This window comes from Mercenaria mercenaria, chromosome 5 (assembly GCF_021730395.1).
Source record: "Mercenaria mercenaria strain notata chromosome 5, MADL_Memer_1, whole genome shotgun sequence".
Taxonomy (NCBI): Eukaryota; Metazoa; Mollusca; class Bivalvia; order Venerida; family Veneridae; genus Mercenaria; species Mercenaria mercenaria.
The window spans coordinates 58,236,666-58,261,319 of NC_069365.1; the positions used below are offsets into that span (position 1 = coordinate 58,236,666).

Consider the following 24,654-nt stretch of genomic DNA (forward strand, 5'->3'; position numbering starts at 1 on the left):
ACGTCTTTGATATGACGCGGCCGGGGATCGAACCCACGACCTCCCGCACTCGAAGCGGACGCTCTTCCACTTGACTACCGAGGCGGTAATTTCTACAATGTTTAATTAAAATATTCCACAACATGTCATAGACATGGTTTCTGACGGACAGACGAACAAAGCCAAAACTATATCCCTCCGCCTTTGTGGATAATAAAAATATATATTCGTTGTCCCTGTCTGTTAAAGTATCATCATTATATCATAAAATCACAGCATAAAAATCTCATCTTTATGGTAAAAAATGTATCATAACAACGCTTAAAATTATGATAACAATACAAAGTCATTAGTAAAAACAACACAACACACCACAGATTTTATAATATAAAAATCCCGAAAATTGAAATTACACGTGTAAAGTATATCTGAATATCATTATTATTTACCAATCTATAACACATGAATACATAAATACTTAGTAGGACCTAACGCTATCTGAAAAGTATATTATCAAACAAAGAAATAAAACATTCGTTGCCTCTAATTTGTACAAAAACTCGTCAAATAAAAATATGTACCATAGTCCCTGTAATATTAGTCAACCTTTACAGTTTAACTGTTTTCAAATACTTAAATCTATTGAAAAAATCAAACTGGTGAGAAATAAAAACAATTTATTTTGCTAAGTTCAAAAGTATCACTGACCCCAAAGCTGTTGGTACAAATTCTTCTTCAAAATATAACTAAAAGAAAAAAAACTTTACTGATTTACACAATAATAACTAGGAAAATTGGATGAATACTACAGTGATCTTTCTCCTGTTGATTCAAGATACCGTTTCTACTAAGAAATGAAACAGAATTTATATCGAAATCTCAGTTGTAAGAAATATTCAGATTTTCATACGAGCTGATGGAGGTATAAGTCAAGCTGCAAGTCCCCCTTTATAACCCCCGTGCTGCGACAACCATATATACGCTATGAGATGTAGTATAACTGTCTTATTACATTTTTCAATTTAAAAGAAAATTTGAAGAAGAAAAAATACTTTTTTCAATACTGCCCTTCCTTTAACATCAAAATATTACAAATATGTGCAAAACTTTTAGAACCATTGACTGAAATGTGTATCACAGACAATTGTTCACCCTTTTAATATAATGATACATTGAACGCAACGTTTGACTGCTCATATGTTTATCAGTGGTACCGATAGTAAATTTGGGGGAGTTTGTCGAAAGACCTCGAATGTTTCGCTCTCAAAACAGTACTGAACGCCTATGGTGACCTTTCGCAGGCGTCAGTTTGATGGAAAGGTAAGAAATTTAAATTAATTTTATAAGCAATGAAAAGTCATAATTTACAAAACGTGATAGACACAAATGTTATAATTGATTGCACTGCGTGCTTTAGAAGCTGACAATTTCGTCATTTGTTAGGTCAAATATTCCGTGCGCTAAATGCGATTTTTTGTTTCTTTTTATCGAGTTTCGAGTCAAACCGACACAATTTAGGTCAGATGTTTTTCCAGCTTTTGCTGGTAAAGCAAGCTCCCGGGTGCCCCTCCGAGCACAGTTTCAGGCATTGGAAGGCACCTAGGTAGACCTTCCGTTAGCCTTCTGGACGGCTTCTTCACAAGAAGACTTCTACATGACAAGAGGTTTGTTTTGTTTTGTTCTGACACGGACAATTTCCAGCTTCTGATGTAGGAAGACTCCAAGTGAATCTCTGGGCATTATTTCAGACACATGCGGGCACCTGGGGAGGAACACCGACCTTTTGTAAGCAAGCTGGAGCTTCCGCATATGAAATGATTCTTCACCCCAAGCGAATTTTCGAACCCACAGCGTTGAGCAGCAAGTGATTTGAAGACCGCGACCTTAACGACTCCACCATGGAAATCCCTACACCCCTGATTTAGGTTGTGTGTATTGTCTTGTCGCTGTGGCTCCCAAAAATATCAAGCTACACTCCATAGACCAAACTGAACAACTTCTCTTACGTATTTTCACAACAACATTGCAATAATTACAACTGAACACTAACTTTTATTATATCACATGACCAGTCATTTTTCACATCACTCACGCCAGCTGCAAGGAATGTTATATCACCTGAAGCCATACTTACATCTATCACATTAGCTGTGGACAGGACTAAATTTACTGGTTTAAATAAAACTTTGAGCATCAACTGTTTTTCGCAATTATTAAACGCTTCATACACAACCCCTAACTTGTTTGACTGAGATATGATGAACAAACATTCACGACCATGCATACTTACTGATGTGATATTATGTTTCAATTCCGGATATAAAAGACTTTCCAAAATGTTATCTATTTCATCACTATTAAACGCCGATTTTGTACTTGCGTCTTCATTCTGGAAATAACATATACACAATTTCACATCAACCCCTTTGTCAGTACAGTTTGAATATTTACTGTATGGAGTTATTCTTTCAAAACTGCTTAATGAAAATTTGGAGTCTTTCATCATCTGAATACTTATGAAAAATATTTCATCAACACTCTGCCCATCTGTGTCAACATACAAGTCCATTTTCGCTGTTGACATGTAATCCTGAAAAGAAGAAAGCAGATTATTCCCAAATGGCTGAAAAGCTATGCAAAATGAGCAAGAACAAACAGATGATTCCTAAACGGCTGTGAACATCTGTCCACAATAAGCAGATCACAAGGTTAAGCTTTATAGTATAAGGTAAAGTGTCCGTTAAGCAAAAACGAGGATTTATTTAACTGTTTTCAAAAGAATAAATAATATGCTTGTGCAAGATTATAGAAATAAGTATGCATAGCATTTTCATACACTCCCATTTTAATAGAAATGTGTATAGCACAAAAAAGAAATATTTTTTAATTAAGTGAAGCTTCTGGTCACTATCATTTAAAAGAAAACGTTCAGTTGTATACAAGGAGCTTTGGGTCATTACTTTTACAATGAAAATATACCTAGACACAACTTCAGTGCAAAAATGTCACAATATACGCCCATCTCAGAAAATTACATTTGACTTAAAATACTCCACTTTATAAGGAAAAAAATCTAAATCATGACACTAATTTAAGGACCATAACTCTGGAAAAGATAAGCTGCTGTCAATCATAATGTACCGAGATTTAATAGAGATATGCATAAGGAAGTATGGTTGATATCTCCTAGACAGTAAATTGAGCGGAAACTGTCATTTTTCGTATTTTTTATGAATTCAAGGGCCATAACTCTGGAGATAATAAGAACTAGTTGATTATCAAACTTGGCCTAGGTTTAATGTAGAGACACAAGCTCTGAATAAGTTCGTTTTTGTTCCCAGAAAAAAACACTCCAGTAAATAAACTGAATTTTTGCAATTTTGAGTAATTCAATGGTTATAACTCCAGAGACTATCTAGCTGGTTACTGACCTTGGCTAAGATATCATTCATATATGATGCATGCTATGACTGGTGATTACTGGAAAACAATTGGTTATGTAATCTAGCGGGCACTGTCATTTCTGCAATCTTTATGCAAGAGCCATACCTCAAGCATTAGAGACTATCTTGCTGGTTATCAACCTAAGCCCAGAATTTATGTCCATAAACATCCTGGCCAAATTAAGAAAATATTGGGATATGAACTACTCAGCTTAGAGAGTTTGGTGATTTTAGTAACTCCGATAAAAATTCCAACATTTGGTGAACATATATCATACAGTACTACTACAAAATATTAATTAAATACAAAATTAACAGCTTACAATGAAAATGTCTGGATATTACTGTCATATTAAGCATGGCCGTGGACAAAAAACATACACTGGCGAGATATGAAAACGCAACAAACATATGCCTGAATATATTTTGTACTACAAAAAGCATCACCCTGAGATGTTCAACACATACACATCGCGACGCTCTATACCAATTTTGTTCAAATTTAATCAGCAGAACAGACCGTAAAATTAACACAATAGGTATAGAGTATGGAGAACAGTATGTGTTGAACATTTCAAGGTGATGCTTTTTGTAGTAAAAATATATTCAGGCATATGTTTGTTGTGTTTTCATATCTCGTCAGTGTATTAAGCAAGAGTAGAAAATTCACTTACGTTCTGTTTACTATCCTGTATATTCTTTATTTTCTTCACCTTCATTCGTTGACAATTCCCAAAACCTCCAAAAACGTTTTTCTTTCCATTCTTTAATCTGTAGTGTTCTGACTTTTGTTTCTGGATTTGATTATTCATCATGCCCACAAAATATACGGCAAGTATGTAATGATATGCCCGATTGTTCGAGGTAACATCGTACCCATCACAGATACATAAATTTGGCATGATCCTTGGCATATGACTGCACGTTCTTGACGGTGAAATTTCTGTCAGCAGTCCATATTTGGAAACGTTGAACTGCTTGTTGAAGTCATCAACTTCACTTTCAAACGTTTTCTTTGATTGAAATTCACTATGTAGCAGTTCAGTTATATATGAGAGAGTGTAATGTAGATCTAATACACTTATCAGTCGGTGTTGATTAACTTTTAAAGCACGTAACTCACTGTCAGTGAAAAATGATTGAACTTTCTCTGGAATGATCATGAAAAGAAAAGGGTGATATATCTCAATTCTCCCGTCTGGAGCACTGTTCACAAAGTCTCCATATGCATTACCATGGTCTGAAAAGACTACAGACAAAGTGTCGCTCATATCTTTAGCAAAATCAAGATGCTTTGCAAGAGAAGCATCCAAATACTGAATCCTCCTTCCTGAGCCTATGTGGCCGATATTTGTTTCAAAGAAAGAAAGGAATGGTTTAGACCTATGCTGCATCGTCCTTTGGAATGTCTTCAAATATGAAAGCATATATTCATGTTGATGTTTCCCATTATAACAAATTTTATCTGGGGCATGGAATGGGTCAGGCACTTTATTTGCTTCAAGTATATCACAGCTTAAGAATGTGTTCCCTAGGTCATCAATACCAGCTCTATTGCTGGCATCTCTAAATTTCTTGTACAAGGTTTTTCTTTTTAAACTTTCATCATAAACTAATAAATCTTTTGACAGTCCCCATTCCCAGAATGGGCACAAGTCTTCCATCCAAAGATTTGAGAATCCCAAACCCCTCAAAGGCACTAATAATTTTTCTATATTCAATTTTTCTCTTGGCATTTCTAGTGTTCCAAAAGGGACTTCAAATGGGTTAACAAGACCAGAAAAAAGTGTCTGCAAATTTTCAAACGTTCTTGAACGGACTCCCTGAACAAGTTCAAAATCAAGAACCATTAATTTACTATCCTTGTGTTCAACTGCCATTGAGTCAATCGTTTTTACAGATCGTGGTAAAGACCTATAAAAGTGATGCCTTGAGACAGAATCAATAAATATGAAATTCAAATTAATATATTTTCTGCTGTGACTGTCAAATTTCGATTGAAATTCAGTAGATGCAGGAGGCAAATTTAAGACCTGCGGTTCAACACTTCCTTGCTCATAGTGTTTAGAGTCTGCCCTGCATAAAAGAAAACAATATCTAGTACTGCCTTTATCGATAAGACTTTCAACTGACTTTTGTAATTGTTTCTGTGTTTTGTGCAATTTCCACAGAAGTTTACTACTGCTGAAATCTGCTATACCAAGGTACATAAAGTTTTCACATAATGAAATATCACAGTTGACGATCCATTTATCTGGAGAGCCCTGTAATATAAAGTAAAAGAATGTAACATGAGGGTCAAAGTGGTCTTAAGTCGCTCAACTGATCTAAACTGTTTGACCTTAAATATATGTAAACACTAAAACATGGATTGTAACAACTGTGTTTAGTATAAACTAGTTCCTCTTAAAGGGACCAAGTGCCAACATTGGAACAAACTTGGGAGAGGACTTTACAGTGTGCTTCAAATTAAGTTTCAAGAAGATCCAAAGCAGAAGTTATTTTTACGCTTTCTATTTTTATTTCTTAGCGACACCTTTAGCAGCCCTCAGAAGGGGCCAAGCAATCCTATTTTAAACAAAAATGGGTGAGGGCTTTTAAACGATCCTACAGACCCAAGTTTAATGATGATCCATCAAGAGGTTCATGAAATGAAGTCATTTAAAGGCATTTTTACTTTTAACTCTAGCTGCTCATAAGAAGGCCCCATCACAACAATATGAAAAATTTTAGAGAGGCTCCCATAATGATGCTATAAACCAAGTTTGATAAAGATCCATGAAGCAGTTCTTTAGAAGTCACTTAAAAGTAAAGCATAAGCGGCCATCTAAAAGGATTGAAAACCCAATCTGAACAAAATTGGGAGAGGACCTTACAATATTGCTGCAGACCAAGTTTGATGAATCCTCCACAAGCAGTTAATGAGAAGAAGGCATTTAAAGGTATTTTTATTTTTAGCTCCTAGACTAGTGGTCCCTAAAGGGGGCAAAGCAACCCCATTTCGAACAAATCTTAAACAGGACCTGATAATGATGCAGTTTATGAAGATCCATCAAGATTTAATGAGAAGAAGTTGTTTATAGTTGTTTCTATTCTCATCTTTAACATCCTGTAAAAGGGGCAAAGCACCCACATTAATAAAACAAGAGCCGTCTGTTGACAGCGCGCTCAACTATTCGAAGAACTGATGGAGGTATGGGGTCAAAACAGAGATTTTCAGACAAAAGAAAAAGAATTTGTTTTATTTTGGGTTTAATGCCATTTTTCAACAGTATTTCAGTCATGTAATGGCGGGCAGTTAACCTAACCAGTGTTCCTGGATTCTGTACCAGTACAAACCTGTTCTCCGCAAGTAACTGCCAACTTCCCCACATGAATTATCAGAGGTGGAGGACGAATGGTTTCAGACACAATGTCTTTTATCAAATCGTCACGAAGAACATACGCCCCGCCTGGGGATCGAACTCGCGACCCCACGATCCGTAGACCAACGCTCTCCCTACTGAGCTAAGCGGTTGGGCAGAAAAAGAATAGATAAGACAATGTACCTGCATTTGTGGATTTGGATAAGTTTTGCACTATATGGCAATGCGTCACCAAGATGGTAAGCAAGCGTTCAAAGTTTCAAAGCCTTATATCAAACATTTTAGACAAAATATGGAATGGTATGTGAAACTCAACTAATTTCTATGTCAAAAAAGGGCCATAACTGAGCTAAAGTCCTTGTCCTAGTTATGAAGTCTTGCCTACATATGTAGACTATGATGGTAAACAAGTGGTCAAAGTTTCAAAGCCATATGACAAAAAGATTAGGCAAAATATGGACTGGTATGAAAAACATCACTGATTTCCAAGTCAAAAAAGGGCCATAATTCAGCCAAAATAGTTGACAGAGTTATGTACTCTTGTCTACAGATGGAAATCATGATGATAAATAAGTGTTCAAAGTTTCAAAGCCACATGACAAAATGATGACTTGTATTAAAACTGAACCAATTTCCAAGTCCAAAAAGGGCCATAATTCAGCCAAAATACTTGAGAGAGTACTTGGGCAGTTCATCAACTTCTAACATTGTTGATTTTAGCTGAACTTTCTCATTTTTGAGCATATATATTTCATCTCTAAATTGTTTTGTTTCAGCTTGCACTATAGATTTATTTTGGGTTTTATCTCATTGATTAGGTCTTGTTTTATTTCTTTGCTAATCAAAGCTGCCAACTTTTTTAGATCTTCATCAGATATACCCATTGTAAACACAGTCTGTGGATGTTTGATGTTGGGAAATGAGTCTATCTTCACTATCACTAATTTAAATCTTCAATTGGATCAAAATATAACCTACAATCGCTATCTACATCACTCTCTAATCCTGATCTATGTTTTTAATACTTATGTCTTGTGAAGGAGAAGATTTACTGAGTTGGTGTCTCCTTTTGTTTGGCATCTGAGATCTGGTGCGAAATGATATTTCCTTTGTTTATCAATAAAATGTCAATTTTTACTTTCTATCATTTAAACTATGTATCCAATCATTGTAAGTCCAACATTCTATTGCTTTATAGCTCTATCAAGATTATTCCTATCTGGGAATATAAAACTTATCCAAAAAATCACTACATTTTCCACCAGCTCAGAAATTACTGATATTTTTATTTGACAGGAAGTTACTTCTTGAAGAATCCTTGATGGAGTTATGTACTCTTGCCTAAAACTTGACATGGTGCTAGTACACAAGAGTTGAAACTTTCAAAGCTTTATCTCAAAAGACATTGTCAAAATGTGGACGGGTACGAAAAACTTTACCAAGGCATGATGCCGACACCAACGCCTTAGTGAGTAGGATAGCTCTAATTATTCTTCAAATACTCGAGCTTAAAATGGAGAGGATTTTATCATGATGCTACAGATCAAGTCTGATGAAGATCCATCAAGCAGTTCATGACAAGAAGTCATTTATATGTATTTCCATCTTTAGTTCAAGCACACCTTAAATAACAGCTGTCACAGGAGACAGTGCACTCAACTATTTCGATGCTGGATAGTGAAACTGGGCACATCTGAGGAAACTAGCACTGTCACTGGAGTGTTTAATGACGCCAATTGTGGATGAAGATATTGCACAATAGCCTGAGTCTATGTCAAAAATATCAACTTAAAGTAATAAGAGAGGTAAAGATAAAATGTATCAAAACACTATATAAGTATATCCTAAGCAAAAAGGGGCATAATTCATTAAATATTGGTGCCAGAGTTATGCACCTTGTGTCATATGGTGTGGGTGATGATGTTGAACAACTATTTTAAGTTTGAATCAAAGCCATTCAGTAATAACAGAGACAGAGTAAAAGTGCATCAAAACTTTAACCTAAAATTCTAAGTAAAAAGGGGGAATAATTAATGAAAAATTGGTGCCAGAGTTATGCACCTTGCATCATATGGTGTTGGTGATGATGTTGAACAACTATTTTAAGTTTGAATCAAATCCATTCAGTAATAACAGAGACAGAGTGAAAGTGCATCAAAACTTTAACCTGAAATTCTAAGTAAAAAGGGGAAATAATTCATGAAACATTGGTCCCAGAGTTATGCACCTTGTGTCATATGATAAGGGTAATGATGTTGAACAATTGTTTAAGTTTGAATCAGATCCATTCAGTAATAACAGAGATAGAGTGAAAGTGCATAAAACTTTAACCTGAAATTCTAAGTAAAAAGGGGAATAATTCATGAAAAAATGGTGCCAGAGTTATGCATCTTGTGTCATATGATGTGGGTGATGATGTTGAACAACTATTTTAAGTTTGAATCAAATCCATTCAGTAATAACAGAGACAGAGTGAAAGTGCATCAAAACTTTAACCTAAAATTCTAAGTAAAAAGGGAGAATAATTAATGAAAAATTGGTGCCAGAGTTATGCATCTTGCGTCATATGGTGTGGGTGATGATGTTGAACAACTATTTTAAGTTTGAATCAAATCCATTCAGTAATAACAGAGACAGAGTGAAAGTGCATCAAAACTTTAACCTGAAATTCTAAGTAAAAAGGGGAAATAATTCATGAAACATTGGTCCCAGAGTTATGCACCTTGTGTCATATGATAAGGGTAATGATGCTGAACAACTATTTTAAGTTTGAATCAAATCCATTCAGTAATAACAGAGGTAGAGTGAAAGTGCATCAAAAACTTTAACCTGAAAATCTAAGTAAAAAGGGGGGATAATTCATGAAATATTGGTGCCAGAGTCATGGCCCTTATGTCAGATGATGTGGATGATGATGAGGAATAAGTATTTGAAGTTTGAATCAACTCCATCAAGTAATCACAGAGATAAGTTGAAACAAGAGGACCATGATGGTCCTGAATCGCTCACCTGATCCCACATGACCCAGTTTTGAGTATGACGTCGTTTTTTCTATTATTTGACATAGTGACCTAGTTTTGAACTTGACCTAAGTATTATCAAGATAAAAATTCTGACCAATTTTCATGAAGATCCATTGAAAAATATGGTCTCTAGAGAGGTAACAAGGTTTTTCTATTATTTGACCTATTGACCTAGTTTTCGAAGGTACGTGACCCTGTTTTGAACTTTACCTAGATATCATCAAGGTGAACATTCTCACTAATTTTCATGAAGATCTCATGAAAAATATGGCCTCTAGAGAGGTCACAAGGTTTTTCTATTTTTATACCTACTGGCCTAGTTTTTGACCGCACGTGACCCAGTTTCGAAACTGACCTAGATATCATCAAGGTGAACATTCGGGTCAATTTTCATGAAGATCCATTGAAAAATATGGCCTCTAGAGAGGTCAAAAGATTTTAATAATTTTAGACCTACTGACCTAGTTTTTTTAACGCAGTTGACCCAGTTTCAAACTTGACCTAGATATCATCACGATGAACATTCAGACCAACTTTCATACAGATCCCATGAAAAGTATGGCCTCTAGAGAGGTCGCAAGGTTTTTTTATTATTTGACCTACTGACCTAGTTTTTTAAGGCACGTGACCCAGTTTCAAACTTGACCTAGATATAATCAAGGTGAACATTCTGACCAATTTTCATGAAGATCCATTCACAAGTATGGCCTCTAGAGAGGTAACAAGGTTTTTCTATTTTTAGACCTACTGACCTAGTTTTTGACCGCAGTTGACCCTGTTTCGAACGTGACCTAGATATCATCAAGATGAACATTCAGACCAATTTTCATACAGATCCCATGAAAAATATGGCCTTTAGAGAGGTCACACGGTTTTTCTATTATTTGACCTACTGACCTAGTTTTTGAAGGCACGTGACCCACTTTCGAATTTGACCTAGATATCATCAAGATGAACATTCAGACCAACTTTCATACAGATCCCATGAAAAATATGGCCTCTAGAGAGGTCAAAAGGTTTTTCTATTATTTGACCTACTGACCTAGTTTTTGAAGGCACGTGACCCACTTTCAAACTTGACCTAGATATCATCAAGATGAACATTCTGATTAATTTTCATGAAGATCTCATTAAATATATGGCCTCTAGAGAGGTCACAAGGTTTTTCTATTTTTAGACCTACTGACCTAGTTTTTGACCGTACGTGACCCGTTCAACTTGCCTAGATCACAGTGAAGTTTGCCATTCAGAAGTCTTGAAAATAGCCTAGAATCACAGTTTTTATTTTAGACCTACTGACCTAGTTTTTGAGGGCACCTGACCCACTTTCGAACTTGACCTAGATATCATCAAGGTGAACATTCTGACCAATTTTCATGAAGATCTTGTGAAATATATGGCCTCTAGAGAGGTCACAAGGTTTTTCTATTTTTAGACCTACTGACCTAGTTTTTGATGGCACGTGACCCAGTTTCGAACTTGACCTAGATATCATCAAGATGAACATTCTGACCAACTTTCATAAAGATCCCATGAAAAATGTGACCTCTAGAGTGGTCACAAGCAAAAGTTTACGGACGCACGGACGCACTGACGGACGGACGAGGAACACTGCGCGATCACAAAAGCTCACCTTGTCACTTTGTGACAGGTGAGCTAAAAAGACAAAGTGTAAAAAAACTTTAACCAAGGTGGGGACGCGGAAAGATGCCGACGCCGGGTCGAGTAGGATAGCTCTCCTTATACTTCGTATAGTCGAGCTAAAAAGGCAGAAAGCCCCTATCTGAACAACATTGGGAACGGACATTACAATAATAATACACATCAAGTTTGATGAAGACCCATCAAGCTGTTCATTTGAAGAAATTCATTATAATTTTTACTACTTTAGCTCTAGTTGCCCCTTAAAAGGGTCAAGCTGAATAATTTGATAATAATCCTGAGAGAAGACCTTGCCATGATGCTACAGACCAAGTTTGATGGAGAGATCCATCAAGAGTATCATGACAGACTTTGTTTATTGGTTTTTCTATTTTCTACAATGGCCCCTCAAGTAGGGGCTGAGTGCCACCACTTGAACAAAATTTTGAGAGGATCTTATCATAATACTACAGATCAAGCCTGTTGAAATTCAGTCAATGAGAAGAAGTTGTTTAAATATGTTTCTATCTTTAGCTCTAGCAGCCAGGGCCCCCCTTTGAACAACACTGATAGAAAGATCCATCAAGTGGTTAATGAATAGAAGTTGACATATAAAGGTTTTTCTATTTTTAGCTGTAGTAGCTCCTAAAAAGGATCAAGTGGAGCCATTTGAACTATAAGGGACCTTGCAAGAATGCTACAGACCAAATCTGTTGCCATTCTGACCAGTAGTTTAAGAGAGGTTAATGTAAAACTGTTGTTGATGGAAGACGAACGCCAGACCATCCACCATTACTTACATTTTATCAGGAAATATCAACAACCACAAAGAAAAGAATATTAACTGTCTTAAAATCGGTAAGTATTATTATTCTGTCATTTATAATTTAGATAAGGTTATATGCTGCAAAAGTATAATAACTTGCAGGAACTGTCTTAGCTCCAAAAGATTAGTCAGTGTTTTTTTTTAAAGAATTCATCTGAAGTGCATGCAGCTATTAAAGAAAGAGACAAAAACAAGAGCTGTCACTAATGGTGACAAATGCCCCTGCAGCACCTTGACCTTTGACCTGGTGACCTTGACCTATGACCTGGTGACCCTAAAGTCAGTAGAGGTTGTGTACTCAATAAGTACTATCAGCATGTGAAGTTTGAAGGTCCTGGGTGCAGTGGTTCACGAGTAAAGTGCCTTCATGCAAAAAGTTAATGTTGTGACGAACGAACTAACGAACGAACGAACTGACAGCAGTTGAAAACTAATATGCCTCCCTTCGGGGGCATAAAAATGTGGACAATGGTGAAGTGTTGTATTATTAAGCTGCCAAACAATGATATTTCTAACTACTGGTACCTTTAACATAGCAACTTAACAATACAGTTTGACAGAAAGACTGACCAGATTTATGAACAAGAGATGTCAGAGGACAGCAAAGCTCGACTATTCAACAGCCTTGTCAATTGAATGAATATTGAAGTCGAAAAAGGGGCCTAATTTTTTCGAAAATTACAAAGCAGGGTTATTGAACACGTACAATGCATATCATCTCAGGACAATGGACAACTGTGTGAAGTTTCAATTCATTCCCATTAGTGGATACTGAGATACCAGCTTTCATACAAAAACTTAACCAACAAGGCAGTCTGAATGACAGCTAAATCCCCCGGCACTGTTATGGATAGTGAAAGGGTAAACATTTGACCTTAAGCTGTGACCTTGACCTTGAACTGATATGGCTGACTCATGAATTCTGCACAACATCTTATTGAGGTGATCATTTGACCCAAGTTTCATGAAAATCCTTCAAGGGGTTTAGGAGAGACAGAGCTCAAACCTTTGACCTCAAGTTGTGACCTTGACCTTGAGTTGACATGGCTGACTCATGAGCTCTTGATGAGGTGATCATTTGACTCAAGTTTTATGAAAATCCTTCAAGGGGTTTAGGAGATACAGTGGACACAAAATGGAAGGCTCAAACCTTTGACCCTAAGCTGTGACCTTGACCTTGAGCCAGCATGGCTGACTTGTAAGTTCTGCACATCGTTTTGATAAGGTGATCATTTGACCCAAGTTTTATAAAATTCCTTGAAGCGGTTTAGGAGATATAGAGCGGACACGAAATGGAAGGCTAAAACCTTTGACCTTGAGTTGTGACCTTGACCTTGAGCCAGCATGGCTGACTCATGGGTTCTGCACATCGCCTTGATGAGGTGATCATTTGACCCAAGTTTGATGAAAATCCTTCAAGGGGTTTAGGAGATATAGAGCGGACACAAAATGGAAGGCTCAAACCTTTGACCCTCAGTTGTGACCTTGACCTTGAGCCAGCATGGCTGACTCATGAGTTCTGCACATCGTCTTGATGAGGTGATCATTTGACCCAAGTTTGATGAAAAGCCTTCAAGGGGTTTAGGAGATATAGAGCGGACATAAAATGGAAGGCTCAAACCTTTGACCTTCAGTTGTGACCTTGACCTTGTGCTGGCATGGCTGACTCATGGGTTCTGCACATCGACTTAATGAGGTGATCATTTGACCAAAGTTTTATAAAATTCCTTCAAGGGGTTTAGGAGATATAGAGCGGACACAAATGGAAGGCTCAAACCTTTGACCTTGAGTTGTGACCTTAACCTTGAGCCGGCGTGGCTGACTCATGGGTTCTGCACATCGTCTTGATGAGGTGATCATTTGACCCAAGTTTCATGAAAATCCTTCAAGGGGTTTAGGAAATATGGGGAGGACACGAAAGCGTTACGGACAGATGGAAGGACAGATGGAAGGACGGACGGAGACCATTCCTATAACCCCCCACCACTTAAAAAAACTGCTAATCAAAAAAGGGGCATAATTTTGAAATAATGCAAAGTATAGTTATGGAACTTGTGCACTGTATGTCAGATCATCACAGTAAACAAATGTGTGAAGTTTCAATCCATTCCCATTAGTGGGTACTGAGATACCAGCTTAAATATAAAACCTTAATCAAAACTTTCTAAGTCGGAAAAGGAGCATAATTTTGTAAAAGAAGCAAAACAGAGTTATGGAACCTGTGCAATTTTAGTCAGTATCACAGTAAATAAATGTGTAAAGTTTCAATCCATTCCCACAAGTGGTTACTGAGATACCAGCTTACATACAAAAGCTTAACCAAATTGGAACACCGACAGGATGCGGACACCGATGCATGGGTGAGTCCAATAGCTCTACCTATTCTTTGAATAGTCTAGCTAAAAATGTTCCAGCTGTGTTCAAGAATCATGATGGAACTTTTCATTCACTTACTGTGATGCTACAAAATTCTCTTGCATTAGGCGTCTTGCATGCTCCATCAATATCAAGTGAGGATGGATCTCCAAATAATTTCTTGGCTAATCTACATGCACTTTTGAAAGGCTGTATTCTCTTACAATCAGCAGGTTTCTTAGTTTCAGTTTCATTTCTGTTCTGTAATTTACAATTTTTAAAACATGTCATGGAAAATACATAATAGAAAACCAACTGCTGACTATTGAATAATTCAAGTAGAATCCCTCCCCTATACTCTGCTGTAAAAGTCTTAAACTAATACAATTATGTTCATTTCTTAAATTTGTTGTTGGGATTAACGTTGCATCAACACAATTACAGGACTTTCCATTTTTGATGGTGGAGGAAGACCACAGGCGCCCCTCCGTGCATTATTTCATCACAGGCGAACACCTGGGTAGAACCATAGACCTTCTGTAAGCAAGCTGGATGGCTTCCTCACATGAAGAATTTGATGCCTCAAGCGAGGTTCGAACCCACATCCATGAGGGGCAAGTGGTTTGAAGTCAGTGACCTTAACCACTCGGCCACGGAGGCACCCACAATTATGTTCATATATTAACTTCTGTCAAATAAAATGATTAATTGTCAAGAACTTTAGATATGTTTTTATCATGTACATTTCTTGTTATTTTTCAATACTTACTTCTTGCTGTTAAGCTATCATAGTTGTCGTGATTTACACATGTATGGATATACGGACAGATATATACATGGATCCAATAACTTATACTGTTACCTCTGGCACCATCAAAATTGGTGGCTAGGAAAACTTCCAGAGTGGTGGATTATATTTCAAAGTTTTTTCACGGGGTAGATACACCTTTATCATGTCACTTAAAGTTACAAATGCTCACAAAATATGCTGATAATGTGAGCTATGACAGTCCGATGTTGAATACTGTTAGGCATTACAATCAAATGAAAATAATCCTTATGCAAAACTGTCATCTCCTGAAATTTTCTCATAATCAATTTTCATAAATGAATAAAAACTTTCAAAACTACATACGTTTAAATGCGGTATTGGACAAGCTTGTGAATACATTTCTGAATCATCTCCTTTCTCCATCATTTCCCTGATTTTACTTCTTTTTCGATGTTGATTATCACCTAGTACTTTTTCATTATCATGCATAGAATCGCCATACAATAAATGTTTCTGTTCCCATCCACTGGGAGATGACTGGCTGCTATATATAAATACTGAAGCCAACCAATCAGTTCTTACAAGCATGAGAATGATGAAACCCGCTGCAGTTAGTTTCAGTGCAAGTGATCGATGTCTTCTCCTCATTGTCTTCCCCGAGTCATTCATCTGTCTACTATTTCATGCCATTAATTTGTCTGAAAATGAAATGCTAAATTTAGATCAAATATGAAAATATTCATGCAATATTGTCCTCTGTCTGACCATTATCATTAAATATCATACATAAACAGTTTGACAAAATGTATTCAATGTACACTTTAAGACAGATTTTTATAAGTTTAATCAGCAAGACCAAGTGACCACACTTTCTAATGTCAGTTATAACATTGAAGATGTACATAATATATAATATTGGGCCGTTCCATAAGATAACTGATTTTAGTGACAAAAAATCAAAATTGAGATTACGTAATATTCATAAAGAACATTCTTCTGCCTTTCAAATCTGAAAATTTGAAGTAATTATCTTCACTTTTTCAAGAGTTAAAATGATTTCAAGTAAGTAAATAAAGGCATTTGGAGACGTGACGTTTAGAGCATTATGGAACAGTAAGACATCGCCATTCATGGCCTGTATTTTTCAGGTCATTAACGCAACAAATTTTGTGTAACACTAACTAAACATCATGCGTTTGAATATTTGGGAACAGTTTAATTTAAAAGGATTTTACTGAAAAATAACTTAACCATATATTTTTGGTTTCATCACAGACCTAGTATCTACATATCTCTATATTTTCATGATGCATGCGTGCTTTGAAATTTCCGTTACTATGACAGCACAAATAACACTTATATGTAAAATATGGTATAATATGATTTCTCGTAGATAACTGTATTACAATATACTTGTTTCTAGTTTCTGCATGAACATAAGAAAAACAATTATTTTCCAGGATTTTAAACTACTTATTATGCAATAATTATATCCTGTCATTAATACAGGTTTTCTCATGGAACGACCCATATATAGATATACATACAGAAACTGAAATACAGAGCATAATGTTTACCTTTGTACTGTAGGTCCAATTTCTGCAGTTTTATACATCCTTCCATCACTTTATATGAATCACTGCATCAGTTGTGAATTACACCACTTGCTTGATTTCTGCACACGACAGACAAAATCTCATTTTCTCTAAACCAAAGATCTATAATATGTATAAAAGGTGAAACATGTAGCATATTCAAAGTATAAAAGGGAAAGGGGTGGATTATTTTCTTTCTGATATCTAAACACTTTTATTAATACACTGATTTCGATTATCAGACATTCGGTATAATGCACAATAGTGAAAACTGGCAATTAAACGCCACCAATAATTTAATACCAACCCGGGGAAAATCATTTACTTTTACACAGATTTCATTAACACGGTAACAAATATGCAGGACACTTAAAAACAAGAGCTGTCAGAGGACAGCAACGCCCGACTATTCAACAGCCTTGTCAATTGAATGAATACAAAAGTTGAAAAAGGGGCATAATTTTGTAAAATGCAAAGTAGAGGTATTGAACCTCTGTACTGCATGTCATATCATGACAGTGAACAAGTGTGTGAAGTTTCAATCCTTTCCAATTTGTGGATACTGAGATACCAGCTTACATACAAAAAACTTAACCAAAAATTTCTAAGTCGAAGGGGCATAATTTTGTAAAAATGCCAAGTAGAGTTATGGTACCTTCACAGTGCATGTTAGATCATGACAGTGAACAAGTGTGTGAAGTTTCAATCCATTCCAATTAGTGGATACTGAGATATCAGATTACATACAAAAATTTAACCAAAAACTGCTAAGTCGAAAAAGGGGCATAATTTTGAAAAAAAAAAAAGAGTAGAGTTATGGGACTTGCTTAGTGCATGTCAGATCATGACAGTGAACAAGTATGTGAAGTTTCAATCCATTCCCATTAGTAAGTACTGAGATACCAGCTTACATACAAAACCTTAACCAAAAATTTCTAAGTCGAAAAAGGGGCATAATTTTGTAAAAAAGCAAAATAGAGTTATGGAACCTGTGCAATGTAGGTCAGTTCATCACAGTGAATAAGTGTGTGAAGTTTCAATCCATTCCCACAAGTGGTTACTGAGTTACCAGCTTACATACAAAACCTTAACCAAAAATTTCTAAGTCGAAAAAGGGGCATAATTTTGTAAAAAAGCAAAATAGAGTTATGGAACCTGTGCAATGTAAGTCAGTTTGTCACAGTGAATAAGTGTGTGAAGTTTCAATCCATTCCCACAAGTGGTTACTGAGATACCAGCTTACATACAAAACCTTAACCAAAATCGGGACGCGGACGCCGACGCATGGGTGAGTCCAATAGCTCTACTATTCTATGAATAGTCGAGCTAAAAATGGTTTTACCATATTGGTACAGCGAACATATTCATAGAATCTATCAATGCATTCGTATAAAAAATAAACATTTTCTTAAAATTCAGTTAAAAGAAAGAAATTGTTCCATTGATACAATGCCACAATACTTAAACATAAATTACCATTCTGACTAGATCTAAAGATAACTAATAAAATAAAAGTTCTTTTCTTCAATCTTCTATGCAGTTATCTCCCATACCTATAGGTAGAGATTTCTTAAGTTGAAGGGAAGCAACTCCTACGTGCAGTTTGACTTTTTTAAAAAGACTGCCCCAGTCAAAATAAGATAAGTTATATTTAGAAAGTTATTATTTCATTCTGGTAAAAGGAAGTGTTTGGTATACTGGTTTAAAAGCTATTATTTCCTCCGCCCTTTTTACACACACATCTATTTCGGCTGGATTTTTACTTGAAAAATGTGCATAGTTCCACTTTAATTCAAAATGTTGTTTTTTTTTCCATAAAAACATTAAATAATCAAATAGCCCATCATAAGACATATATAACTTTTCCTTTTAAATCAATCAGTGATGAAAAATCCATTCACATATTTACTAATTACTACTCTGTAGGGGGTCTCCATGGCAGAGTGGTTATGGAAGGTTGATGGTTCTACCCAGGTGCCTGCCAGTGATGAAACAAGAGCTGTCACAGAAGACAGCACACTAGACTATTTCGATGCTGGATAGTGAAACTGTGCACATCTGAGGATGCTGGAGCTGTCACTGGAGTGTTTAATTACTCCAATGTGGATAAAGATACTGGACAATAGCTTATGTCTGTGTCAAATGTATTTAGAAACAACTGAGATAGAAAAGTGTATAAAAACATTAAATAAGTATAAAAGGGACATAATTCATGGAAAATTTCTGCAAAAGTAATGCACCATGACATTGTGTCATATCATGTAGTTAATAATGTGAAGCAACTATTTGAATCAAATAAGTAAGACAGAGCAGAAATTCATCACAACTTGAACCTGAAATTCTAGTAAAAATGGGGCATAACTCATAGCATTCTGGTGTCAGCATCATAAAAATTGTGTCACATGATGTGGGTGACCCTGTGGAACAACCACTTTAAGTTTGAAGAAAATCCATTTAATAACATCAGAGATATAGTGAAAAAGAATCAAAGTTAAACTTAAATACTAAGCAAAAAGGGGCCATTAGTCACTAAATATTTGTGCCAGAATTATGGACCTTTTGTCATAGGACGATGACAGCCGTCTAATTGTTGATGAAACCTGTATTCTGATTGGATGACCGACACAAAAAATGATCATGATCCAGATTGTGACCTGTGTTGCTACTTGGTAAAAACATATTTAAGTTATAATTGACAAACATGTCTTCTTTTCTGGCCATGACACAAGAAAGGTCTCAAGATCATTTTTTGTATCAGTCATTTAATCAGAATACAGGTTTCATCAAGTTAGACAGCCGTTACGTAATATCAACATGGCGAGAAATGCAGGAACATAGAGCAAGAAAGACAAAATACACGTATTAACTTATTTCATTTCAAATAGCAATTTTTCGCATGAAAAATCATTTTGTGTCCCGATCCACCATTTTGGGTTAGTATAATCTTAAACAATATGTATTAATATTTATTTATAATCAAATGACATTAGTATTGTGTGCATGTTGACAGACATAATGCAGGACAAGCAGAAAGTTGAATTACTTCTGCAATATTACTGTTTACATTTTCACCATTCATAATATTCAACAAGGAATATGCTTCAAAGACTGTTGAATGACATTGTTTATATGCATAAATTTGTTCAAAATTCTGTTTTTAAGTTACATCTTACAATATTTGCTTTATTGTATTGGTTTATACATGTCCTGGTCATAACAAATGTGACAATATTTAATCAGTGTGCTATTGGGCTAGTTTGACAAATAATGAAATTGTACAAATAATGACATAAATGTTTTGCTTTTGTTTACAACACACTGTAATAATGTTAATAATATGACAGGCATGAAAACTCGCTATTTAAAGCGAAATAAGTAAGTTTAAAACATCATTTATGCATGTCGTAATCCTAGAATCAGAGGCTATCCTAGCCAATGCCTGTGACAAAATGTCAAAATCACTGTCATCTTTTTCTGCCAATACTGTGCATATCCCCTCTGAAGCATTTTTGCACAAGGAAAGTAGGTAAAAGCCATGGTGTCACTGTGGCACCAGTTTAAACATGGAAAAGATTAAAATCTGTTAAAACTATGTACATCTTCTTGCGCAGTGGTGGTAATCACACGCTTGCAAGTCCCAGCTTGAAGGCATCAAGACTGGGTGCAGTGGCAAGCTGGTTTGGCAGCTGATTCCACAGTCTTGTCGCTGAGGGGAAGAAAGAGTGGCGCTAGTAATCGATATGAAAGTATGGCACGATGAAACGGACACTGTTGCCCCGAGTGGCAGTAGTAGCTGGGCGCAAGTATGTATAAGTAGTAATGTTGACGAGGCCATATATGATGCGGTATAGCATGTAGAGCTTGGCCTGCTGCCGTCTCTGCTGCATCCAAGATCAGATATCATCCGAGACGTACTGGTCATGTGATTTTCTTACTGCCAATACTGGGAGGGACAATATTCCTGTAATGAGTTTGGGCAGAAATATATCACCCAAGTGATGATCCACAAATGGTACATTCAATATAAGGCCTAACTTAGTAACTATAGTAACCAGCGTGGGAGCCATCTGGTCTAGTCGCGTAATGGCGGACAGGTTTTTAAACACAAATTTTTTAACTTGGCATGGCAATAGAGGTCTAAATCAAAGCTAGTTTCTGTTTAAATGTCATTGTGGATGTATTTTTGACATTTTGGTAGAAAAAATGGGAGAGGAAGTTCTATTTGGTGAAGTGAAACTCAATTTTAGTATGAGTAGTACTTCCTGGTCACAGCAGTGTGATTTTGATGTGATTTTACAGTAAGCAAAGGTGACAAGAGAAATCTCTCCTAGAAGATACATGACCCCTACTTTTCTCTTCATCAGGTCTAGGATTTCATTGTTTTTACAGACATTCTATAAATATACTAAACTGAAAGATTTTCAGTCTATAAATGTGTATATGAAATCTGTTGAAATTACAATTTCACTCAAAACCGCAGTTTTAAATTATATGATTTACAGATTTCATGCACAAATGAAGGTGATTTGTGATTTTCAGCCAATATGGATGATTTCGAATGTTTTGAAAATGTAAAAAAAATAAAGTGATTGACACTGTCTGAAATTCTCCTGTTAGTTTTATTATAGCCCAGCTCATTTCATTTCAGTCTGATATCATGTCCCAACACAGGCGTAAACAATCATTAGTGATTGAAATATGAACATAAATTATAAGCTTCACAGTATGAAAAACGGAAAAAATACTTTAATTTGCTGTAGGCAAATTATTCGGAACATAACTATTTGACATGTTGCATAAAAAACTGAAATCAGCATGAACGTACAACTAGCACAGTGTGATTGCACTCGATTGTCACAAGTATTGGTGTGTAGTATATATATAAGCACATGAGAATTATGTATAGAACTCTCCAATACTATTTTGTTCAATTTGTAATATTTTATGACGTTGTAAATGTACACAGTTAATATTGTGCACTATTTAGAATTGCCCAAGTAGTTTGGTCTTCTGTACGGTACTGACTATGATAATGCACCATGTGACGTAATAAAGCTGTGATGTCACCATGCGAAAACATGTAATTGTTTCAAAATTTTGTTGTCAATTTATGTCTCCGGAAAAAACAGACATTTGTGGCATTCGTGGACATTCAAAAGTTTGAAAAAGAATTATCTTAAAAAAGGATTGTACCAATCTGTGTAACCCCGGCCGCATGTGGAAATCGAAGAATAGTGAATTGAAAAATGTTGTGAAATTCAAAAAATCATCTGAATAATGTAGACTGAAATTTGTGTGTAATTGTCAGTATTTATTCTCCTTTGATAGATAGCAAGGTTATATTTTACTGTGAGCAGTTATGTTGAAGGGTAAATTTATACAGCTTGAATATGACTTTAATTTAAATAAAGAAAAAAAGTGTATTTGTACTGTATAACGTTATGTAAACTCTCGTTGCTCTGAAGTAAATGATGAAATTGAAAAATTGTTTGTGAATTCAAAAATTCTATTTTGAAAGTTCAAGTTAGCGATATGTTTAAATTTTGTCATTTTAAAAAAATAACTTTTGAATAAGATGCTTAAGGTTTAGATTTTTATGGTAGAAGTAATAAATTGAGTGTAAAATATGAATATGCAGCATAGATTTATCTTGCAGCATTCCAAATATCATCAGGATATCTCAAAAAACAAAAAAGTTGTGGCATTTTTACTGTAAGTGTAGCGGTTAATCGTAAAACTTCGGTGCCGTCTGCGAACCATGCTTTATAAGCAAATATATAGCCAAGAATTTCTGAAATTAAACTGCTATTTGAAGATTTTAAAATTCCATAACTTTTTTATTTTTTGACATATTTTAAAAAGAAAAACTGTTTTGAAAAGCTCTCTTTGAGACCTTTCTAATAGAATTATTTTTTTCATAAAAGAAGCTAGTTTGAAAAATGAGTTGGGGTTGCTAAATGTAGGTCAGTGGGTGAATTTCTTCAGGTACTACGAAGTGCTCATGACATATTGTGTATTTCACAAGACAAGCACAAGAATAAAGTTGCTATTCAGAAATATTTTTTCTTTTTCGCCATTAAATCATCATTAAGACATTTAGTCCAACTAATTTGACGCGATCCTAGGAAATATTGAGATAATTTTTTCATACGGACAAAATCCCCACTCACGTAAAACACTAGAAAGACCAAAATAGTTGAAGCAACTTCCGATGAAATTTTCATCGGTGCCAACGCTTTACATGATATAGGTTTAAATGCCGATTATTTCACAAATTGACCATAAATTCAAATAAAACTTACATGTATTGAAACGGGATTCAATTCCTCACTGATTTATGTAAAAATTATCAAATAATATCCAAAATTATGAATTTTCTAGTGATTTAAACCCATGTACATGTATGTACTGTATGTTAACCGTGTACAGTACGCCAATATGCGAAAGCAATAAAACCAACATGTACTGTGATTTATCCTCCATTATTCTGGTCCTTCAATGTTTTGACATTTAGATTGCCAATCACAAATATAAAACAATCTGAACGTCGAATTATTTTGACTATAAGACATTATGCTTGCAATCATGTCTGAAAGACTGAAGTACCTAGATTATGCCGATTTTAAATAGTCGTTGCTTGTGACTCTGTGGACTGACCGTCAGGGGAGGTAACTAGAGTCACGGACAGGGTCTAGTTTTAGTTATCGCTGTTTCTCATATTCTCAGGGTTTCTCATATTCTCGTTTTTTGCCTTCAAGTTGTCAAATAATTTAATGTTTGTTATTTTCTAGACAGGAATGGTACAAAACTGACACACTGAAAATTTCAAGTGATTTGAATGCATATTACCGAAACTATCAGTATTTTACTCAATTTTCAAAAAAATCCTTATTTTTTTCTGGTGGTGTTAGCAAATTTGCCATAAATTATTGATTATGCAATTAATTGTAATATTTCTTGATGTATTTACTACAGAATATATCTTTTTATAACACAATGGTAATTTTAATGTTTTAAATTCTACAACTTATTTGTGATGAAAAGTCAAATCTAAATCCACGGGAATACGAGAAACTCTTGGTCCATTTCTGCGGGTGAGGGTGGTATCAAATACATTAATAAAATAATTAAATGGAATAATTTCTGTAACATTTTATGACTCCATCTGAAAGACAAGTGAATTTTCTACAAAATAACACCCAAATGCTGTTTATGAAATGGTTAATCTGTTACTGGGAATAAAAACAACCCCTTAGGCCCCCGAGAATATGAGAAAACAGGATATGCATATGATAAGTGAAGCTGCGGTTTCAAGCTAAACTGCCATTTTTCAACAAATTCTATACATCAAGTCTGTAAATCTAAAGACTGAAAAATCTTTAAATTTATGGACTGTCCGTTTATTTACAGAATATCTGTAAAAACGATGAAATCCTAGACCTGTTCATTATTTTTATCATAACTCTTTAAAATGAGGTAAGGATTTGTTTCTGAAGTGGGTCTAGCTATGTTTGGTAGCCCTTTAAAAAATGTCAGTTTTATATAGAATATATAGGGAAAACTATTTACTGTAGTTTTGCCGAAATAAAAAAACCTACCTGACCGAAACGTCAGTCTACAAATGGCGGAAATTACTGTAAGGGAGCTAACCGTTG

At 35.4% G+C, this 24,654-nt stretch overlaps 1 protein-coding gene across 1 annotated transcript; it reads right to left on the reverse strand.

Annotated features, from left to right (window-relative positions):
• Positions 1-257: 257 nt before the first annotated feature.
• Positions 258-24,654, reverse strand: LOC123557328 (uncharacterized). Its single transcript, XM_045348740.2, has 6 exons — positions 24,598-24,654; positions 16,982-17,122; positions 15,768-16,102; positions 14,732-14,893; positions 4,097-5,686; positions 258-2,569 (listed from the first exon to the last, which is right to left on the reverse strand). The coding sequence occupies exons 3-6, from the start codon at positions 16,071-16,073 to the stop codon at positions 2,012-2,014; spliced, it is 2,616 nt and encodes an 871-aa protein (XP_045204675.2). The 5' UTR covers positions 16,074-16,102; positions 16,982-17,122; positions 24,598-24,654; the 3' UTR covers positions 258-2,011.

Excerpts from the sequence above, each read along its gene's own strand:
- LOC123557328 (XM_045348740.2), bottom strand. The coding sequence starts at position 16,073 with ATGAATGACTCGGGGAAGACAATGAGGAGAAGACATCGATCACTTGCA. Across the intron at positions 14,894-15,767 it reads GTCCAATACCGCATTTAAAC|AACAGAAATGAAACTGAAAC; the intron begins GTATGTAGTTTT and ends TGTAAATTACAG. Across the intron at positions 5,687-14,731 it reads GAGAATTTTGTAGCATCACA|GGCTCTCCAGATAAATGGAT; the intron begins GTAAGTGAATGA and ends TTTATATTACAG.